This window comes from Mustela nigripes, chromosome 13 (assembly GCF_022355385.1).
Source record: "Mustela nigripes isolate SB6536 chromosome 13, MUSNIG.SB6536, whole genome shotgun sequence".
NCBI lineage: Eukaryota > Metazoa > Chordata > Mammalia > Carnivora > Mustelidae > Mustela > Mustela nigripes.
Window position 1 is genome coordinate 108,699,276 of NC_081569.1, and position 22,820 is coordinate 108,722,095.

General features: G+C 42.2%; 2 protein-coding genes across 2 annotated transcripts in view; one reads left to right on the forward strand and one right to left on the reverse strand.

Annotated features, from left to right (window-relative positions):
• RHOJ (ras homolog family member J) overlaps window positions 1–6,041 on the forward strand; it is a 79,134-nt gene extending 73,093 nt beyond the window's left edge. The window contains exon 5 of the mRNA XM_059373341.1: window positions 3,455–6,041. Coding sequence (XP_059229324.1) covers window positions 3,455–3,601 — 147 coding nt within the window. The 3' untranslated portion in view covers window positions 3,602–6,041. The remainder of the gene's footprint in view (window positions 1–3,454) is intronic.
• Window positions 6,042–17,469: 11,428 nt separating this feature from the next.
• Window positions 17,470–22,488, reverse strand: GPHB5 (glycoprotein hormone subunit beta 5). The gene is made up of 2 exons (XM_059371302.1): window positions 22,285–22,488; window positions 17,470–17,658 (listed from the first exon to the last, which is right to left on the reverse strand). The coding sequence occupies exons 1-2, from the start codon at window positions 22,486–22,488 to the stop codon at window positions 17,470–17,472; spliced, it is 393 nt and encodes a 130-aa protein (XP_059227285.1).
• Between the last annotated feature and the right edge of the window lie 332 nt (window positions 22,489–22,820).

A 22,820-nucleotide genomic window follows, 5' to 3' on the forward strand; every position in this document is an offset into this window, starting at 1 on the left:
TTTGGCAAAGCATGTCACAGATTGTTAACATGTGTATCTAAACAAGCATCCACAAATCCTGCTCTCTTATAGAATGCTCCAAATACTTGACTGTATAGGTCATTTTGCTCCAAGAGGCAGAGGAAGCTTTAAGGAAAGCTGTTTCCTTGAGACCGTTTTCCATTTCACAATGTCGAAGTCATTAATGAGGTGGTTTCTTTTTAGCAGTGTCTATAATGGCTGTGCCTTTTCCCTGAACCAGGGTGAAGTCTTCTCTCTGATCCAGAGCACTTGATAGATGGTTAACAAAATACTCACTTCAGGGGTGCCAGGGTGGCTCAGATGGTTAAGCGTCTGCCTCTGGTTCAGGTCATGATATCTAGGTCCTGGGATCAAGTCCCATGTCAGGCTCCCAGCTCAGCAGGGAGTCTGCTTCTCCCTCTCCCTCTTTGCTTGTGTTCTGTTTGTCTCTGTCTCTGCTTCTCTCTCAAATGAATTAAAAAAAAAAAAATCTTCAAAATACCTCATAACTGGGTTCTCTCTCACACACCTATTTCCCAAATCATGCCCAAAATCTCTTTGCTATTTTACCTGGAACTATCGGTCCGAGACAGTATTATATTAACTCAGTTACACAGTAATGCCTTGATCCACTGTTTCATTATCTTCGGAAATATCTGCATAGGGACAGACGCATTTGGGCTCCTCCTCCGCCTTCAGAAGGCAAGGGCTGCTGGGCTGTTAGGAGCACCCAGGACGGAGGATGACACACTAGCCCTGCCCATCTTACAGCATCTGATGGCCCAGAGCCCCACCTGAACTGAGCCTTCCACAATCAAGCGAGGCCTGTGAGCTTAGTGGGGAGACATTCCAGACAAATGACCCCTCAGCACTCTCTGGGTATTTTTTCAGCATGACAGAGAAGAGCTGCATTACAAGCAGTCCTTCAACTCACAGGAGTGGTGTGCTTTTCACATGTTCTTAGCAAGCATTGGCCACAATCCCAAAATGTAATCGATGCCATTTCATGACATTATTAGGAAAATGGTCTCTATTTTTATCCCTTTTTTGCATCCATCTGTTTTTAATGATTTTATAAAGCCATTTTTGGGGGGGATGGGGTTGTTGCAGAGGCAGAGTTTAGTGATTCATCAGTTGCAAATAAAAAAAACATTTTTTTAATTCAAAGGCCAAACCATGGTTAAAATGAAACCGTAAGAGCAGTTTTAATATCCAACATCTCTTCTGTGGGCGTTTTCCTTTAGCTCATACAGTATTTCTTCTTTATAGGAAAAAAAAAAAAGTGTATACTATCTGGACCCAACCAGAAAAACTTTATTTCATGCTTAATTTTTGATCATCTTTTTTTTTTAAGATTTTATGAATTTATTCATTTGAGAGAGAAATTCAAAGAGCACAAGCAGGGGGAGGGCAGAGAGAGGGAGAAGCCCACAAGGGGCTCGATCCCAGGGTGAGCTAAAGGCAGACACTTAACCAACTGAACCACCCAGATGCCCCTTGACCAGCTCCTTGCAGAGTTGAATGATAAGGGCAACCGTCATGGAACAAAGAACACAGGCCAAGAGACCGAGATTCTACTCTAGTTCCGCTGTCTGGTTGGGTGCCCTTCAACAAATCATTTTACCTTCTGGGGCTTTTCCCCCTCTATCCTAATGTCTACTACAAATTCCTTTAGTTCATGCACTGCAATGAACTAAAGAATCACATATTAGTGTCTTGGTTGGCCCACAAAGTATTTTTTTAATTGGTAATTATTACCTAAAAATCCAAAAGTCCAATTGTACAAAGATGGCCAATAGTGAACCATGGCAACGACTGTCCAGAGCTGGCTGAGACTGCCAGCTCTTTGGGTGGGGAGGGGGTTGTTCAGGTTCCCCATGGTTTCCACCTGTCCCCCCAGGCTGGCACCTTGCCCTGCTTTCCTCATTGACAGAAGTTACTGGAATAGGCATGTGATTCTGCTACCCTGCTCTAGTCATGGATCTGCTGTGGCTTCCGAGGGCTCACCATCCAACCACCCTCTTGTGAATCTGCTTTGATTCTTTAGTTATTCTCATAACGTGAAGTATATAATAAAAGCGTTTCTCCAGATGTCCCTAATATTAAAAGGCCCGCATCATATCGTTAGCTAATGCCAAGCTTATGAGCAATTAAAACCCTGAGTCTCCCTCACGTGAACAATCTCGTGAGTTTGCCTGCCAAACATGGTCTGCTCTGGCTGGCTATTTTTTAAAGAGAAGCTCTAGTTCTGGACTGAATTCCTATGTTTCTCAAAGGGATTTTTGTGATTATCAAATATATCACAGTATAAAATCATCAAAAGCTTTGAAATAAAGTCTGAAGCAAGAACAAAATATTATCATTTAAGTACGCATGGAACATATACTAACAAGGAGGGTGTCTCCATCAGTAAATGTATTTCATGATTTTTATTTTACATGTTTCGGGTTTTTCAACTCCTTAGAAATACACCTTTTAAAGTATGTCAAAACCAAGTAATAATACCAATTGAGTATTACCTTGGTGAGCGAGACTTCATCTGAAGTGCATTGGGGGGGGGGGGGGGGCCTGGGTGGCTCAGTGGGTTAAGCCTCTGCCTTCGGCTCAGGTCATGATCTCAGGGTCCTGGGGTTGAGCCCCGCATCGGGCTCTCTGCTCACTGCTCAGCAGGGAGCTTGCTTCCCCCACTCTCTCTGCCTGCTTGTGATCTCTCTCTGTCAAATAAATAAATAAAGTCTTTTTTAAGAAAAGTGCATTTTAGGAACGCCTGGGTTCCTGCTCAGCGGGAAGCCTGCTACTACCTCTCCCTCCCACTCCCCCTGCTTGTGTACCCTCTCTCACTGTGTCTCTCTCTGTCAAATAAATAAATAAATAGTCTTGGGGGAGAAAAAGTACATTTTTGTGAAGAACGATCTATCAAACCTTATCATCCACTCCCTTTCTATATGGTTTACCAACTAAGCTGACACTCTGCCTTCCTGCGTACAGAAGGAGATACATTTCACTCGTACCAGATTTACACATTCCGCACGCCTATGAAAGGGTGCTAAAAACAACATCATGTAGCCCTGTTGTTCACAAAGTATATTTAAACCATATCACTGCTTTTGAATCCTCTCTCAAGTTTTACATTTGTCATATTCTTATATTAGCAATGAGTGGTAATGGCTCACTTTCAGAACTTACTGGTTAACCAAAAACAATCCACAACCATTTATTGCTAATATCAGAAAGTAAAAAATATAAAAATTAGGATAGTAGATGCAAATGGAAATGCAAAAGGAAACACACACACACACACACACACACACACACACACACACACACCACATCCAAACCAACCCCAGGGCTATTTGCAGGACAAGCTGAGGCAGCAGGTGGCTGAGCAGGGTCTGATCCCACTCCGCCTTTTTCTTCCCCTCTCATGCCTTTCTCTCTCTCTTTTGTGTTGAAGATTGGAGCACAGTGCTACTTGGAATGTTCGGCCCTAACTCAGAAAGGTCTCAAAGCGGTTTTTGATGAAGCGATTCTCACCATTTTCCACCCCAAGAAAAAAAAGAAACGCTGCTCTGAGTGTCACAGCTGCTGTTCAATTATCTGAGGCTGCTGGGGGACTGGCCTCCACCCCACCTAAAGGTGACAGTGGCGCCGACCTCTGAGACCAAGCTCAAGCCATGAAGGAAGGTGCGACCAGAGAAGACGTCCCTTTGCACGGAGCCTTGATCCCTCCCCCAGGAGCCCCTAGCAAGCACAGCACACCAACTGCCACGTCCCCCCTCTCAGCCTGAAGCATCCACATTGCACACTCCATGAAAACGCTGAGCCCGCCCAGACGTCAGCCAGCGCTGCTGCTGACCATGTTGCCGATGAAAGCAAAGACCATGTTGCATTTTGCATCTTCCCTCCATGAACGTGAAGCTGATGAGAGGAAATCATCACCAAGATACCAGAAGAGGAACTCAGTTCCTGTATTGGTGGCCTTACCCCGTGTCTTCTACAAAACCCAGGAACACTATACTAATCTTGTTCTCTGAATCTGATGTTAAACCTATGTGTCTTGCATTTATTTTTTATTATTATTTTTTAAAATGTACTAATTTATCAATTTACTCAGGCCTTACAAGTCCATACCAAATTAGCCTCAAGGCAAAGATTTTTATATTCATTTCCATTTTCAGCCTGTTTCTACCAAAGCTATTAGAACCAACGCGTACCTCTGAATGCCTGACTGTAAGAAGGAAACAAGAAAACGTTACAACTTTTGGAAATTTACAAAGATTTTTGAACCTGGTTGAAAGAAAAACACCACCTGAATTGTCGCGGGTCCCCACTTTTGCCAAAGATTCACCCTGGAAATGCTTTTGCTGATGGGTAACCGTATTTTTTCCCCCATATTTATATTGTCAAGGCAAATTACAAATGAACTGTGTTTAAGAAAGTAGTATTTCTGCTTTTTAATCAAACTGATTGGGGAAGAATATGGCAGACCTAGGTTTTAAAATATTCTTCATTCAGCAAAGAGAAATATCCTGCTCCCTCCCTTCCCAGGCGCCTGCCCTTTTCTTCCCTTAATTTCGCTTTCTCCCTTGCCCAATAATAACCTGATCTAAAAGAAAGCTCTGGCCATGGGGCATGAAAAAGTAAATGTTTAAAAGTCCCCAAAGGTTAAGCAAAGTGCTTCCATATTTCCACTTGCTTCAACCCGAAGGGCTTCTCAGCTTGGTTCACGTCCACTCCCTGTTCCATTTAAATGACATTTTCCAAGTACAGCTGGTACTAATATATTGCCTCTCCCTACTTCCTACACTCATTGTCCCAAATGTGTGTTTAGGGGATGTATCTGTGGGTACCAAGTTCTGAATCTGTTTATCCCCTGCTTCCAAAGTGCTGTGCTCTGTAGAACAGCACCTTGGGTCTTTGAAAGTAAAAGCTCCCAGTAAAGAATGATGTGCGCTTTCTATATGCCTCTTCCAAATAGCGAGGGATTCTTGCATCACAGAGTGAATTATTTCCTAGCTTTTAATTAGAGACGATAAAGTCTCCTAATTAGCCTTATTTGCTTGCAATTACCCTGGAAACACCCAGGTAGGCAGTTTACTTTTGATTTCAATTGCATAAGCAAAGTGCCTCTTGCAGCATTAAATGACACCAATTTTAACATAACAATTTCCAGATTCACACTCCTTCTGTTGGAAAAATCCAGTCTTTTTCTAGTCCCTTCTCCTCCCGGAGGTAGCCCCATGTAACATATGATGTGGGTCTTCTCTGTTAACGCCTTCCATGACATCCCCTCAGTTTGGGGGTTTTGTTTGTTTGTTTAGAATTTCTGAAATGAGTTTTTCTTTCTTCCATGTTGCAAGTCCTATTTCCCTGCTCAATTCTCCAGTCGCTAAACATTTTCTTAAACACACACATACAGGCAGGCATACACACAGAGATACACACACCCTCAAACTAAAAGAAAACGGGAGTTTTGTGAGCCAAAGCTTGACATTTAGAGACAACTAGGACTTTCTTCCTCTGTAAATGGAAATCAACCGTCCATAAACAGTAACTTTACAGAGGTTATGGATTCCTTCTTTACAAACAATAATGAGCATTTAGTCCTGTAATAAATGAAATGCTGTTAGCCAGTTTTGTTGCATCATTGCATGGTTACATCTTACTAAAGGGCCATTCCTCACTTCTCACTGATGTTGATGAAAGAGTGCGTATCTTTGCTCTACCAAGGAGAACTTTCCAGACATGTGCATCTAAGAGCAAATGATTCCCCAGGCCATGACCTCCCTTCCCTACTGGACCATGGGAATTATGAGTTCACAGTGAGAAAATCACTCTCCCACCTAGAACCAGAACCCACCTAGAACCAGTGTCTGGGTGGAGAGGCTGCTAAAGGTCATAAAGGTCATAAAGCTCATTAAATAAAATAATGAAGAACAAAACGATATAAATGAGTTAATATTCTACCAAATTAACCATGTGTTGCCTGTTTCATGGCAAGAGGTAGTTCATTTCAGTAAAACATGTTTCCTGCCATAAGATTAAATAAAACTATATTAAATAAAACTATAAAGATCAGAAGAGATCTGAAAGAAGGATCTGAAGAAGGATCGTTGACTTTTGACCATCTTCCAAAGTCAAGAAGGGGAAGCCAATCTCCATCGGAAGGTAGAGTCAGCTTTTCAGAGCTAGAAGAGGGCCCAGAAAATACAGTCCAACTCCCTCATTCTACAAATGAGGAAACTCAAATCAAGAGGCGTCAAAAGAAATGTGTTGTGACAGAGCTGGAACAGACCCCAGCCATTCTGCTTCCCATCCAGTGCTCCAAACTCTGCACTGTAATCTATTCATTATCACAGATACTAAGTTGTTGTGTTGCAGGTGTGTTATTGGAATTGCTTTTGTTCATCCTACAGATCTCAGCCTCATTTCAAATACATGACTTAGGCCACTGTAATTTAGATAATACATCACACTAGTAATAAGCTAGAGATAGGAATTTGATCTGCAGTATGCTTGGGATCCACAATGTACAACGTTCTATAATCTCCATCTAATTGCACAGTATACAGCAATGTAATCCCAATCTAGTAGCTTAATCAAGTAACTGGTTTAACAATTTTTTTTCAATCAAATGGTTGGTTATTTGGTAGAATTAATGGACTCCCTGGGCTGTTTTGGAGATAAAAAAGACTACTACAAGAGTCAAAGCCATGTCATCATAAGTAATCTGGGCTGATTTCTGCCAAGAAAATGTACACTCAAAGAACAATTACTGAATGTAATAACCAGAGTAAGCCTAAACCAGGAAGCAGTAAGCTGGGAAATGAAAAAAATAAGTCATACACTTATGACAAGAAGGAAGTTTTGGTCCTGAGATTCCAATAACATTATGTCTGATAATGATACGCAAAGAACCATTTGGAAGATTTCTGGTCCATAAAAGAAGTTCCAGATGCAGTGGATGTAACCATATACAATTTTCATAGAACCATCAATGAGGAAATAATATTTAAATGGTAGTAAAGGAGAAATCACAACCATGTTCACAGTTTTGGAGAAATTAAAGTTAAAAGCCAAACTTGAGACCAACAAAAATGTACATTATGTAGTGTGTAGGTTCTTTGAGCAGTTAATAAACTTGCCAAGTAGACTGCTCAAAAAGAAATACTTGACCTGCAAAAACTTCAAAGATGTAGTATTGTATTCACAAAGGCAAAGTCATCCATGTGACCAAAGTGATAGAAGATTAGAAATTGAGGTTTTGCTTTAAAGGAATGTTTGGCACCATGATAGAGATGATTATCTAACCCTCTATGTCTTTGGCCTCTATGTTTGGATGCCAGAATACCTAAAGTGCGTTTGCTCTCAACAGTGAGAGCCACAGGTCACCAGCTACTCTCTTATGAGTCATTGAGTAGGCTGCCCAAGTACAAAAAAGGAAACTCAACAGAGTATTTTCATCTCAAGAACCATTAGGAAGAGAAGGAGAAAAAAGAAGATGGGGGAAATTGTGTTTCTTAACAAACAAAGTTAGGTACTGTTGAAAAAGGAAACATCTAGAGAATGGAGAGAAAACTAAAATGAAACACAAGGCAAAACACATACACCTGACAATTCTCCCAGGCACTGGCTAAGTTCTGTCTGGCCGCCAGAGCCCTAGGGAAGAAAGGAGGACTGTTCATGTGAAGAGTGTTCCAGAATCAGTCGAGGGGGTTCATCATATGATGATTCTACATAAGTCCTCCTCAACATTGCTTTAAAAATGATGAAATTCTGAACAGTGCTTTTTGAGACTCCAGTAACGATATGGGGGAGGGGGTGGTCTTCATGCTCACACCTTCTCTGATAATATGGAGCAGATGGTCAGGGGAAATTTACCAAGGAATATGAGTGAATCAATTATTTGGGAAGTTTTTTAAGCACTAGCATGACTTAAAACCTGAAAAGGATGATGTTGCAGTATCTTGAAAGACGGTAACTTGTGTAAGAGATCCGTATTGATCTTCAGTGCAATAGCTCCAAACAGAACGATGGCCTTTAGCATGCACAACAACGATAACAGAACCCAAAACCATGAGCTAAAGCAACAATACCTGGTGCTTCAGTGTCCACAAAGCCCAGAAAGGAGATGAAAACGCCAAGCTCCAGACACAGGCACTTCCAGTTTCAGAGGCTGGGTGGCGCTCATTGGAGATCTCTGTGGGTTAGGAATGAGTCAAGGAGGGTTTGGCTCATCTGTGAATTCAGGGATGCGAGTTCAACAACAGTTCTTGGCCTTGAACTTCCAGCACAGGAAATGAGAGTAAAAGCTACATGATTATTCTTGGTCACAATTTTTTTTTTCCTCCTTAGGGAATATTATGTCAAAATCCAGAGTTGTTGTGTGCATGTGTATGTGCTTTACACATGTCCTACTCTGGCAATTTCGTTGTGTCCTGAGTTCGGCAGTGTATCAGAAGCTTCTTGCTGCTATAGTAAGTAAGATTTTGTTGTATTTTCAGCCATGTCCTCCAAGCCTCTCAGTATATCAAGTTACCTTTGACGAATGGGGTCTGATCGGCGTTTTAGGGGATATGAGGTCTGGGACAATATGAGAGGGTCCCCAAAGCACAGAACGGAGGCTCCCCTGCAAGCCCTATTAGCTCCCCAAGCTTCCCAGTAACCCCCTGCATGTCCGTCTTTGGAGTTTATGTTAATTCTTTGCAGGAAAAAATAGTAAAACTTTCATGGCAGGATGGTATGTCTGGGGCAGGTTTGTAAATATCTACCTAAAATTACCACCACCTGCCATTTTTTAAATCAGTTTTTTTTGTTTTTTGTTTTTTTTTGTTTTTTTTAAGCAGTCAGGTTTTGTTCTCCTAGAGGAGCCATGGGCAGGAAGGTTAATGAATTCCACATTCTTCGCATCACCTGGCTTTAATTGTTTCTTGGCCCTGAGTAAACAGTTATTACTATTGAAGTACATTTCAGCAGAATCTTATCCCACCTGAAACGCCCATGCTGCTCCCCTTGTGATCACTGCAGGGGGAAATGAAAGGCAAGGGAAGGGCTTTGGCTTTCTTACAACCTGCTTCTTATGTAATGGCTTATGAAATGTACATTATGTACATTATGAAATGTAATGTACATTTTCGTAACTAATGGAATATTATTTCACGTTCTCTTTAAGCAGTTTGCTTTATGCCACGTTCTACCTTTAAAGTCATTAAATTGTCTTTTCTCCTGCTCTCATTTCTGCGTTATCTGAGGGTGTCTTCACCAACCACTTGAGCAAACTGCCTTCCCCAGGCCTCCGTTAGAACAGGAAATTGTCTAGCCCTTTGCCACTCCACGTGTGTCCTGGGGACCAATAACCCGCATCACCATGGAGGAGCTAGTTAGCACTACAGAAACTCGGGCCCAGTCCAGACCCATTGAATCCAAACCAAATTTAAAATTAAACCTGCATTTAATGAGACCCCCAGGTCATGTACACATTAAAATCTGAGAGGTACCGATGGACAAGACAACCAAGTTTACCACCAGTTGTTATATCCAAACACCTGAGGAAGAAACCATCGGCTTTGTTTGTCCCTCTGAGGCTACCCTTTGGGTATTCGTTAGGCTAATATTTGAGTTGTTTGTGTTTATTGGATGAATAAAAAGGCTTTCAGAAGCCTGTCATGTGCTGCCCAGCTGCGGTAAAGCAATAAGCCTATTTGGAATTAAAAACAGAAAAAGCAGCATCTGGTTTGAAAGATCTGCTAAATCTGAAATACTTCTGTTCTTCAAGGTTTTTTGCTGTTTATAAGGAAGAGAGAGAAAATGCCTTCCAAAACAAGAAAGATTCATATCACAGGAAGTTATACATTTTATAAAATGAAGATAAAACAAATTTCTGGGGCATAAAACTTTGGATGAAGCTTCTGTCTGCGTGGCTTCAGATGTTCCCTAGATGCCAAAATCAGTGTTGACCACAAGCATGTCCTCTAAACGGGGCCTCCACAGATTTATATCCCCACTGTCCGATACACAGGCCAGAGCTGTATTCACTTAGTGTATTTTTACTAAACATCCCTGGAAGCCATACTTGGTTTCCCCCACACACACCCACCCCGCCCCCACATACAAGAGCTCTTTAAAAATGCACTCGTGCAGGCACGCACGCAAACACACGCACACGGAAAGTGTATCACCTTATTCAAATCCTATTGTTGCTGAAGAAGTCCTGAAGGCAAATTATACCTCTCTTTAAACAAATGAAGAAAGAGCACCGGGTCACCACTTCCTTTGTACCTCCAAGTGGTCTGCTAGTTACCTGGCTAGCAGATCAACAATTCCATCCCCAAATAAGGACCTGGTGTCACTGGACAGGTACAGTCATTCAGGGACCACCTCCTCTGTGAAGGACTGCCTTCCCCTTCCTGCAGCTGGCTTCCCTTCACACTGTTGATAGACCTCTAACCTCAGAACTCAAAATCAGGTGTCCTCTTTCATGCCCTAGAATGTGGAACACATTGGTGTCCTAAGATACCTATAAATTGAAAATACTTATAGGGGTGCCTGGGTGGCTCAGTGGGTTAAAGCCTCTGCCTTTGACTCAGGTCATGGTCCCAGGGTCCTGGGATCAAGCCCCGCATTGGGCTCTCTGCTCCGCAGGGAGCCTGCTTCCTCCTCCCTCTCTCTCTATCTGCCTCTCTGCCTACTTGTGATCTCTATCTGTCAAATAAAATAAATAAAATCTTTTTAAAAAATTGAAAATACTTATAAACTGGGACAGCTTTTACATCTGGGAGCAGTTTGGCTACCCAAGCAGCCAGCATTCTCAGAAGGGTTTAGTCAAATCCCAAAACCAAGTCTTACCAAAGATTATTTTCATTATTGCAAATATATCCTTGATTTCTTGCTTTTAACCACTGGTCCAAGCTGCCAAAAAGTGCTTTTTACACCATGGACGGCCACTGCTCTGCATACCCACCACTTCACACAAGAAAGCCTGTTTTCTCTCTTCGTAAAAAGCTAGTAGGGCAAGAAAATTCTCATCAACACTCAATCTCTCTTCAAGAATTCATTTACTCGTAATTTTTAAATGTTTGATTTCTAGTCCCTTTATGGCAACAATAAAAGAAAATCCCAGTCCAAGATATCTGAGAGCTCCTTTTTTGAATAAAAAACATTCCTAGTAAATTAAGCACATGGAAATAATCAAGTGCTAAGAAACACCCTGATCGGAGCCCACTTGCTTGTACTCCTCCCTCGTCCTCAGTGTACAACTCAGAGCTTGCAAGAGTGAACCCATGGCACATTGGTTCCTTTTGGCTACGTCCTGAAGTTGGCTCAGATTTTGGTAATCCTGAAATTTGCATCCCATTTCAGCTGGACTTTATCTCTCATTAACCGGTGTTTATGTTTCAATAGGGAAATGTTTCAGCTTTAGCTTCCCAAGGTGTCTCAAGCAGGAGCTAAATGTCGAACAAAATCTTCCTCTTAAAAACATTTCCAACGATTTTAAAATTCCAATGTCTTAAATCCACTCAGTAAAATTGGCTACCAACCCCTCCAAATATTTTAATCTTGATATGCAGATTTCAAGAGGAAGACAGAAGATGGAGGTTCGGAACAGCCTAGAATCTTAGGGTCCCTCACCAGGATGTAGATGCTTAGAAATCTGCAGGAACAACACAGAGAGGCCAAGAAAGCATGTGATCTGTTCATACATTTCCTGTAGAAAGAACCTGCAAAGTAACAGGATTAAATTTCTATTTTAAACTCATAGTTCTGCATGTATCCGTCCTCGAGATGACAATTAATAATTCATCATAGCCCATTTTGTGTATGTATAGTTTAAATTTATTTTAAGTGAATAAATGCTCTTTTAAATAATTTTAAATTGTATATTATTTGTGACTCAGGGATATCTATATTTCTTGCTGGTAATTGTATCTTCAGCATCACCAAAAGAATATTACCATTCTCATTTTGGTAATATTGATATCCTATGTTAAAGCAATGTATTCTCTTTGAGGGAATGTTGTTTGTTTGTTTGTTTGTTTGGGAGTGGTTGTATTTGGGGTTTGAATGATTTTCCTGACGCCCTATTGGCCCACAATCAAGGTCAAAGTATATATGATCCTGTATATTGGGAAGTATTCAGTATGCTAATAAAATTGTACAGTCAGAGGAACTTAGAGTCAATTATAAAGCAAAAGAGCTTAGGAAATATTTACTTCACTCCTGATAATGAGGACCTTGATCAGAGACTAGAGTAATCCTTCTAAATTCCTTAACATTGGAGACAAGTCTCTGCCTTACACTACCAATTACAGTGCTTTGCACCTGCTCCTTCTTTTCTCATCCTGTCCCTGTTTCTTTTTCTTGTTGTTAGACACCACCTCTTCAGATACCCCAGGATCACAACAATCAGCCACTAAGCCTTCTGGATCTCCCTATACACAATTCCAACCAATCTCATTCATTAAAACAAAGGGAACTCATTGTAAAACAAATCCCAAAAGATTCATCTAGCAAAGAATGACCAAAATTCTTCCACTCCAAGTAAACTTTCACTGGTAGAAATTTTCAATAGAAAACAAAATTTGCAGAATTTGTTAAATAATGGTTTCAAAGCTACTTCTTAATAATTTACTTTAATGTTTTGAAAAAAACTAAAAAAAGATAAGGTGCCCCTTATTTTATAGAAAACATCTCCTGGGTGAAGAAGATAAGCAGTTCTCTGGGAAACTTTATGAAATAAACATTTTAATCAATGCGGCATTATTTTCAGAGATACACCTCATTTAAGATCCCAGAAATGCTTTCTATTATACTTAAAACCTAAATAACTTGAAGAGTGAATTGGGTCCCTGCAGCAAAATTTGGTTCTCTCCTGGTGGCTCTTTCTTTCCCTATCAATGAAAGAAGGAAAGCATGAATTACCACATCAGTCAATGGAGCTAATAGAAGTAGAATGAGCGTGCGAATTTATACATTTCATTCAAAAACGCTCCCATAGAAAAAAAAATTTCAGGAAATTCCCTTCTCCTTACCTTTTGTTAGTTGCAAAATAGACACATTTCCAGGAGCAAGGAGTTGCTGAGAGTTTATCTAGAGCTCACCTCAAGGTGGACAATCATTCCCCTCCACTCAGTGCTCACACTGCCTGGGCCATCAATCAACTGAAAACACACAACCTTCATTTCTACAGCAGGTGTCTTTGAATTACCCTTTGATGTTTCGCTCCTTTTCTCCTTCAATCTCTCCTGCTGTAAGCTTTGATCGGAGCTACAGCAAAGCATTATCCTCCTAAAGGTTATACAGGAAAGTAGAAAAAATTGCAATCTCCATAGAACAACCCCGGTTGGCACCAAACCACCTCCAGAAGAGACTGCAAACATGCTGAGCCGGGTGAGGACAGACTAACTCAAGGACTTCAAAGACTTACCCAAGCAGTAATGACTAGGATGGAGCCCTCCGAAAAGGCATCACGCCCCAGTGGAAAGAGGTTGGTGCTAGGTCGGAAAAACCTGGCATGTGCTGCCTTTCAGCTGTTGGATCTCAGGCAAGTTACTTGACTTCTCTGAGCATCACTTTCATCATCTATATAATGGTAATGGTAAAATAGCAATTACAAATGCCTAGAAGCATGGCTGACACCAGAATTAAGAAGAATGAACAGAAAGGATCCTGTTTAGAGTAAAAACATCCATCAGTGGTAGCAATATTCATATCTGTATTCCCCAGACACAGTGCCTTGCACAAAATTAAGGTTAATAAATAATTGTGGAAGGAAGGAATGGAGGGAGAGAAGTGGAGAGAGGGAGCGGGAAGAAAGAACTTTGAAAAAGATTCAAGGCTAGCATGGAGAGAGGTATTTCACTTTTCAATTAATAACTTTCTCAAATATATATATATATATGTACATATATGTATTCATTTCTTTAATACCATGGACCAGGGACACCGTCTTCTGACGACTGCTGTGATTTCGCTGCCTGTTAGAGCAATTACGTTCACCTTCCCTCCTACCGCCAGCTATAGGTCATCACCTGGGCTCCGCTATCCCAGATCCTCTCATCTCTGCTGACACCAGGAAGCCCAGTTCCATGGTGGTTTCTCCTGCCATCAACCCCAGTCGACAAAGGACAACCACTATGGAGCCTTTCTGGGAGCAGGTGCCCCTCGCTAATGCATTCCTTAACACTTCCGTGAAGGGAGTGTCTGCTGAACCTCCATGTGAACAGTCAACTGATGAGTTCTTGGGTCTTATATAATAAATCCATTCCAGCAGGCCCACCTCCCTGAGCCTTTTATCCTCAAATATTCTTCCAGGACAGTTCTGGCATCTTCTCTCCATTAATATAAGCCACTATAAGCCATTTTCCCCAAGCTTTAAAGAGCCATCCCAATAGCTCAGTGGAACAAAATCCAAGTGTAAGAATGTTAAGTCCTGATTCATGGGAGAAGGTGCCAATTTAAAAAAAAAACTCTTATCCAGTCTTAAATTCTGCCACTCTCCCCCTCATCAATTGAGATGGGAACCCGACACCCTCAAGATCCACTCTCATGTGCATTCTAACTCATCCCTGTTTACGTTCTTCGAGTCCTCAGGCAGCTTCTGTGGAAGATCTTGTTCTACCATCACTCAGAAAGTCCTTCCCTGGTTGGGTTATCCTTAGACTTGAACTTAATTATCCATAAGAGGTTGTGGGAAGTGTGTGAAGAGGTCAAGTATTAACACAGGCAACATCCTTCTTGGCTGGGGCCTCGGCCTGGCCTCGGTAAGAAGTGGGTCCCTTCTGCTAGGGAAACTCAACTCATCCACTCATTGTCCCCTTTCCAGCCCTCTGTGTCCCACTCCTTCCCTAGAAGCACCTTGACTTAAGGGTAGGAGACTACTGGGCTAGTGCATGCAGCCTTCTCAGTAATGCAGCGGCTCTCCCACTTGGGTCTGAGACCTGGTGTTGGGCACAGTGTGCCCTCCAGCTCCAGAAACAGAGGATGTCTTCAGTTGTGGCATTCTCGTCATGCCCTGAATGCTTTGACTGTATTTAACAACCAACTAATCCCACAGTCCTGACAATTTCCACTGTTCCTGCATCTCTCAGATGTTATAGATACTGATTAGCCAGCACATACATTTCCTCATGTAGTCCAACTCAGGGAACTCTTAGTCATTGTGATGCTATGGATGCCTTATGACCCCACCACAGCCCCCACCCTGACAGCTAACATCACTGTCTGTGACATTTCAGCTAAGCATCCCAGAAGATAGCTATGCTGGATTTTATCCATTCACACCCTCCCCCTCCCTCCCACAGATCCACTCTCCACTCTTACTCAACCTGCTTCTCAGGAGGCCAACACTTATGGACTGAATCAATGGGCTCCCAGCTCCCTTGCTCTCTGCCTTCCCATTTAATTCTGCTGAAAATCAGAATGTGGAACAGAGTGATTTGGGGGTACTTTCTCTCCCCACCGGGCTTCAGTTTGGGACTGGCTGGGTCATCCTAAAAAAGATCACAGCTCCCAGGTGGCATTCCTCTTCCACTCTCTCTGGGGTCTGATAATCACTTACTCTTCTTCTCCTTCAGCCTAGGGATGTTCACCTCTTCTAAACAAGTATTTGGAGCGTTTTATCACCCCTCGTTGGTTTCCTTAACTCTGTCCACACATTTATAAATAGCATCTTCCTTGAACTGTCCTCAATATCCTGCTGCAGTGTACCCCTTGTTTCCCAGAGGGCCCCTTACAGATGCTGTAGTCACCTTCTCTCACATTGTGACAAATCCTTACTGCTTCTGCTTTTCTTCCCTAAGTTTCTCTAAAAAGCAGCCCTTTCTATCAGAAAATTCTGAGGGAAGTTCTGAGGGACGGACTGAAAACACTTGAGAAGGGCCACACTGCATTGTCCCGAACCACCACCCACCCACTGGCCGGCAGAGATGGCAGGTGCTCAACTACGTGTTATGTGAGAGTGACCTTCTTGCTTCCCATCAGATCTGCACTAAAGACTAGGCTAGATTTTGCTCATGTCCTTTGTCCCCAGATGTCCACCTCCATACCCTAGTCCTTGACCATCAGTCCCAACATTCACCTTCCTATTTTCATGAGGACTTATCCATTCCTCCTTCCATGAGCACTCCTGGCTCCCAGCTGGGATATACCAGGGGTCTGAGTCCCAACGGAGCCACCTCTGGGATCATGAAATCCAGTCCCTTCCTAAATGTGACATTCTAAATGAATGTGTAAGTAAAAGTAGCTTTGGGGTTCATTTTGAGTGTGCTTGCTGTTGTTCTTCCAAGTATATTAAAAAGACTAAAAAGACTTTTTTGAAAGTTTTCATGAATTCAAAAGACAGAGGACTTGCTTTATTGGCATTAATACAGATTTTCTTGGCATATCATGAAAAAGGAACAAGGTTCATTTCAACCCCAAAATGCCGAAATTAAAGACACTTGCATAATACCAGAGTCAAAAAAAAAAAAAAAAAAATCACAGAGAATCAGCTGCTGTAAGATTTTAGAGAGTGCAAGAGCTCGACCATCACAGACTTCCCCTGAGCCAGCAGCGCAGCTTTACCCGACAAACGTGCAAAATTTCTGAGTTTAAAAAAGTCACAAATTAAAATATGCTAAATGAGAAAGAATATTTGTGATTAATCATTTTGGGCCTAGCTTCGGGAGAGCATCACATGAGTCTAAAATCAGAGTTTAGCTGCAACATCTTTAGACCTAAATGATGGCTTTAATTACATATTTTTTCCTGAGGCTGTTTTTTTGTTTGTTTGTTTGTTTGTTTGTTTGTTTTTAATCACAAAAGGGCCTCTTTATTCAGGAGGTCTTTGAGAATTATGCATGGGCCAAGAATCATCCAGAACTGGAGGTTTCTCAATTTCAGCTACTGTTGCCTCCTTTTTTAATCTGAACAATCTCTGTTTCTCGTATAGGTAAGCACTCAGTTAAAACAAGAAGGGAGTTTTTTCTCGAAGGAAGCTTGCAGCTGGATTTTCTTTGGGGGTGTGAGGACAAAGCATTGGTTTTATTAATTTCTGACCCTTAAATCATAAATCTAGTCAGAGACCAATTGTTAAATAAAACATAAAAATGTAAAGACTTTCTAGAGCCATTTCCTAATTACTCCTACTGTATTTAAACCATTGGCATATTATAAATCCAAATTGGAGGAGGATTGTGATATACACAGATTATGTTCTGAAATTCAAGGTAAAGACAAAATAATTTGCAAGTGTGTGAGCCAGAGAAATTATTGTGGTGAAAACACAGATACTGTTTTGCATTTTTAGCATCAATAGGCTGCCTCTGGGCCTTATGCCTGAGATGGGCCTAAGGAGGTCAGGTACCCCTCCTCCACAGGGGCAGACAAAACTAGACAGTGCTCGAATGCAGGGGGAAGGCTGCTCGTGCTGCCCATGCAGGTGGGTCTGGGAAGCTCAAGGCCACCAGCTGTGTTCTGCTGGCCACATCAGCTTCAGATGGTCTCACACTCCGTGGTGGCCGTGGAGCAGGCCCCACAGTCACAGCGGACAGCCACGGGGTAGGTATAGAAGGGGTCCACTCCAGGCGCGCAGTTGGGTAGCTTGACCGTCACTTGTCTGGTCTCGTTGTAGGTACAGACTCGATGATGGGCTTCAATGTAGGGGGGTTCCAGAATGGGCTTCTGTCCCCACAAGTAGAAAACAGAAAACCCATTAGAACAAACCATCCTGTTTCTTGTTCCCGGTACCATGTATCACTATCAGAAATTAACTCACTAGTCATTTATTTACTTGTCAATCTCTCTCGTCCCAGTAGAAGGCAAATTCCTGAAAGCAGCAACCTGCTTTCCATATCCTGAGCTCCCAAAAGAGCCATGGCACACGGCAAGTGCTCAATAAATATTGAGCAAATGGATATTCCTGATCATTGCAGAAGTCTTCTAACTGGTCTCTCTTCCACCATCATCCCCTACAGTCTCTTTATGACACAGCAGCCCCAGGCAATTCTTTTTAAAATTAGGTCAGATCCTGCTCAAAGCCCCAGACATTTCCCATCTCACTCAGAGTCAAAGTCAAAGACGTACGCCTTCGAGACCCTCTGCTATGTCTCCATCCTCCCTGTCTTGCTGGCTTTCTCACTCTGCTCCAGCCACAGGAGTCCCTGATCGTTCCTCAGACCCACCCACGAACAGTCCCACTCCAGAGTCTTTGCCCTGTTAATCCCAGTGCCCAGAACATTCTTCTCCCTTATGACGGACTCTTATGCCATTTTGGCTCAAGCGTCACCTTCTCACAGAAACCTTTCCTGACCATCTTTAAAATTGCAACATCCCACCTCCACACCCTGCCATGTCCCCACCCTCTTCCGGCTTTATTCTTTCTTCTGTAGCACTTGTCAGGACTGGGTGACACTTTACCTATTGTATTTATTTGTGTTGGGTTTCCCCCACCATTAGAACAGAGATTTATGCCCATTTTATTGACTGCTGCGCTTCTACTACCTAGAGTAGTCCCTGTCACCGAGGAGCTTCTCAATCGCTATTTGTTGAATCAATGACAGAAGACAGAGCAAGGAAGGTTCCAGAATGCCCTGTGGGCTGTTCTGATCATCAAAGGATTCACTTCCTGACCTCCCCTTTTATACATCTTGAACTCCAAGATAATTTTATAAAGAGCCTAGAGATCAGGAAATGAGCACAAAATAGTAGTTTAAATCTCAAGCCCTAGAGTGGAAACTCCATCTTCCAGGAATTCACCAAAATGACCAACATGAATAAGAGGTACCCACAACTATGTTCTTTAGACCTTTGAGAAAACGGAAGTTGTTCCCTTGGTCACATACTAGAATCCACTAGAAAGGTGATCTTGTGGACATCCAGGGGATGGGCACTGTTCAAAAAGGAGTGTCCTCCCAAATGTTACCATGGCAAATCTGGAAAAGTCTATAGTGTTACCCAGCTTGCTCTTGCCATCATTATAAACGAACAGGTTAAGGTCAAGATTCTTGTCAAGAGAATGAATGTACATACTGAGCAGGTTAAGCCCTCAAAAAGCCTAGATAGCTTCCTGAAGCACATGAAGGAACATGATCAGAAAAAGAAGGAAGCCAAAGAGAAAGGTACTTGGGTTCAACTGACGCACTAGCCGGCTCCACCCGGAGAAGCATACCTCATGAGAAGCAACAGAAAAGAACCTGATCTGGTGCAACCTCTTCCCTAGGAATTCATGGCATGATAAGTGCACAAAAAATAAAAGACAGCAAGACTGTGTTAAAAAAAAAAAAAAATTTGAATCCTGTAATCAGACCCTTAACCTTAGGCCCCTGTTGTGCCACTTGCCGAAGATTTTGGAAAGTCCACTTAATCTCTCAAAGCCTCGGATTCCACAACTGTAAAACAAAATCTTCCCCTCACAGCCTCTTTATGAGGATAAGGTAAGATGAGAGTTGGGATGTGCAAGGCCCAGCACCAAGTTAAGTGTTCAGTAAATGTCATCTCTTGTTCCTACCAGAGCTGTTCTAAGAGTAAGGAAGTAATAATAAAAGTAGCAACTTACAAGCTTTCAAAAAACAGTGTCTTCACTCGTATTGGGTACGTAAAATACAGGTAATGAGGCCCAGAACAAAGTTCTTCCATGAACATCATGAAAAAGATTGGCTTTGCTTTTTCTAAGGACTATACAGAAGACCTCAACTTAATATCACAGCTTCCTCCACTTTTCAGAACCTCTTCAGTTTGCTTCGTATCCTCTTACCTTCAGTAATCTGGAATCTCAAGCAGAGTTGCCACATAAAATCTAAGACACTCAGTAATATTTGAATGTCAGAATAAACAACAAATTTTTTTAGTGTAAAAATACGCCCCCAAATATTTCATGGGGCAGACTTATACCAAAAACAAAACAACAAAAAAGCACAAAACAAAACAAAAAACCAAACACAATTGTTTATCTCTCATTCACATTAAACTGGCATCATGATCTGGTTTGGTTTGGGTTTTTTTTTTTTTTATAAATCTGACAACCCTAAACCCAGGCCATGAGCAAAGGCTATTTTCAGCAATGTTCCCCCTTTGAAGTAAATCCAGCCACTTTGTTGTCACGGACATCCTCATTTTAGACATGCTTTCCAGTTCCCAAAAATAAGTGCTTTATATCTCAGAAACTTTCAGATTACTGGGGAATAAATTTCATTCTTTTATTTATTTTCTATAAGTGACCTCCCTGTACATACAGTAGAGTAAAGGCATAAATAAAAGCTGGCTAACATGAAGGAGAATCTTATTCCCTAATGGTCTTAATGCTTCCATTTCTCCAGTGAGAGCACAGTCCCTGACCTCCTGTGGGTGACCAGGATCCAATTAAAGACATTCATCAATTTTTAAAGAGAAGAGGAAAATGAACTGAATTGAAGGAAACACAGTTTGAAATCTGGGCCCAGAAAGAGCTCCAAAGAGCTAAGAAATGAACTTTGAGTCAGGCTAGACACAGCCAGGCCAAGCCCTGAATATGAGAAGATACCAAAGCTCCCCAAGTCAGTTTGATGTCAAGTCACGGCCATGGTATCCTTAGCAGTTGAATTTCCATTTGTCTGTTAGGTCTTATACCCCTAGATGATGCAAAAAATACAGCAAATTGGGTGGAATAGCTTTATTTCATTGGGAGATTTCATCACCATCCCCAATCCACTCATGCGGTCATACTTTTATCTAAGTGATAGCAGGTTGCTCTCTGAGTCCCTGACAAGACGGCTATTTTTTCTCATGCCAGTTTCCTCTCGTAGTGCTCATGGACTTCTAAGTTGGCATCAATTAGGTTAAAAGATGTATGACTCCAGATAGAGGTCAATCCCATATAATTCAACAAATATATATTGAGTGTCTTGTTCCTACGTGACACTTCAACAAGGGCTATCAAAGGCACAAGAATGAAACTTCTCTCCTAAAAAATTTATAATCTCGTGTTGTGTGATGGGAAAAAGTAACACAAAAGGTAAACCAGAGTCAGGGCTGACCAGGGAGTCAGAAAATCTCTAGGGAATGAGTTGGCCCTGGACACAAGCATCATAGGATATATTTAATAACAACAGATGAATATGAGAAGGGATATGAGAAAAAGACCAAATGTGAGATTTCACAAGGGGTGTTTAATAAAACTTTTCAAAATCATTCTGACAAGACTGAAGCTCAGGACATAGGTAGACATTGGGAAAATAGGCAAACTTCATATTGCTGAGAATCTTGGATGCTGGCTTTGGAAATTCCAATAGTGGGTGCTCATTAGAAGTCTTTGAACCAGGGTGACAAACCTGCACTAGAGCTTCATTAATGACCAACTCGGACCTCAGTACAGAGTCAACAGTCACTCCATGGCATGACGGGACACTCTATGATAAATGGGCCCCTTTTCTTCTCATCTTGCAAACATCTCCTCACCTCAGCCCAATGGAGTTCTAACTTTGTCTAAGATTTTTAACCTCATTTAAATGTAATGCCTCTTAGGGCGCCTGGGTGGCTCAGTGGGTTAAGCCGCTGCCTTCGGCTCAGGTCATGATCTCAGGGTCCTGGGATCGAGGCCCGCATCAGGCTCTCTGCTCAGCAGGGAGCCTGCTTCCCTCTCTCTCTCTCTGCCTGCCTCTCCATCTACTTGTGATTTCTCTCTGTCAAATAAATAAATAAAATCTTTTAAAAAAAAATGTAATGCCTCTTAAAAGGCTGGATGGATATCATTGACTACAAAGGGACTTTGTGGACAGACATGTCTGTGACAATCTCTGAGGTCCCCACAAATTGCAGTGGGGAGCTGGGATAGGGCCACACTGTGCATGAGCCACTGAGGGAAGAACTGAGAACCCGCCCTCACCTTGCTCGAGAGCCTAAGACCTATCTCTTGTTAACTGGCTGGCTAGATCACAGGTAGAAGAGTATAGAGAACGTTTGGTGACACGCTTGAACCAGTGATTTATTCCCAACTTTCTACTGACTATCCATATAACTTGGCAGTCACTCACTCCTTGAATTCCTCCATGTCATCTGGAAAATGTGTAGAATAATAGCATATCTTAACTTTCCAGAGATGATTCCCAAATACGCAGACACTATGTAAATATGAATATTAATTATATCAATGCTTTGTTAGAGGGGCAAGGTCATGCTTCTTTCAGATTTTTTTTTTTGGAGAATGCCAAGTAATTGTCATTTAAAAAATTCCGCAGGAATGCCCCCACTCTATCTCATTTTATTTAAAAAGTGAACACAGGAATCAGCCCAGGTGGCTGGCCTGAAGGCTTTGCCTTCAGTCTTGAGACTCACCTCCCAGGTTTCACAGCGGCCCCAGCAGGCATCCGTAGTGATCCGAAGGCCCCTGCAGCCTGGCTTTTTGGCCAGGAAAGTGAACTCCCTCACGGCACAGCCCACAAAGGTGAGCAGGTTCCCACTGGAGGTGCTGAGGACACAGCTGCAGCCAGCAAGGAGGAAGAGGGCCATGGGGCCAAGGAAAAGGTATGCCAGCTTCATGGTGTTCTTCCAGAGACGGAAAGGAAAGAGAGTTTACTAAGAGAGCCAGCTTCCCAGGGCACCTGGGTGGCTCAGTCAGTTAAGAGACAGACTCTTGGTTTCAGCTCATGTCATGACATCGGGATCATGAAATCAGGCCCCAGCATCAGGCTCCACGCTCAGCACAGAGCCTGCTTGAGACTCTCCCTCTGCCCCTTCCACCTGTGCTCGCTCTCACTCTCTCCCTGAAATAAATAAATCAATCTTTAAAAAAAAAAACTAAAAAGAGAGCCAGCTTCCTTCTAGGGGATGACCAATGATATTATGGTCACTGTCAAAGGCATTTTGCTCTT

What these genes read in the sequence shown, in the direction of transcription:
- GPHB5 (XM_059371302.1), bottom strand. Translation starts at nt 22,488, where the DNA reads ATGAAGCTGGCATACCTTTTCCTTGGCCCCATGGCCCTCTTCCTCCTT. An exon ending in GCCGCTGTGAAACCTGGGAG is followed by an intron (nt 17,659 to 22,284) that starts GTGAGTCTCAAG and finishes TTGTGGGGACAG; the next exon opens with AAGCCCATTCTGGAACCCCC.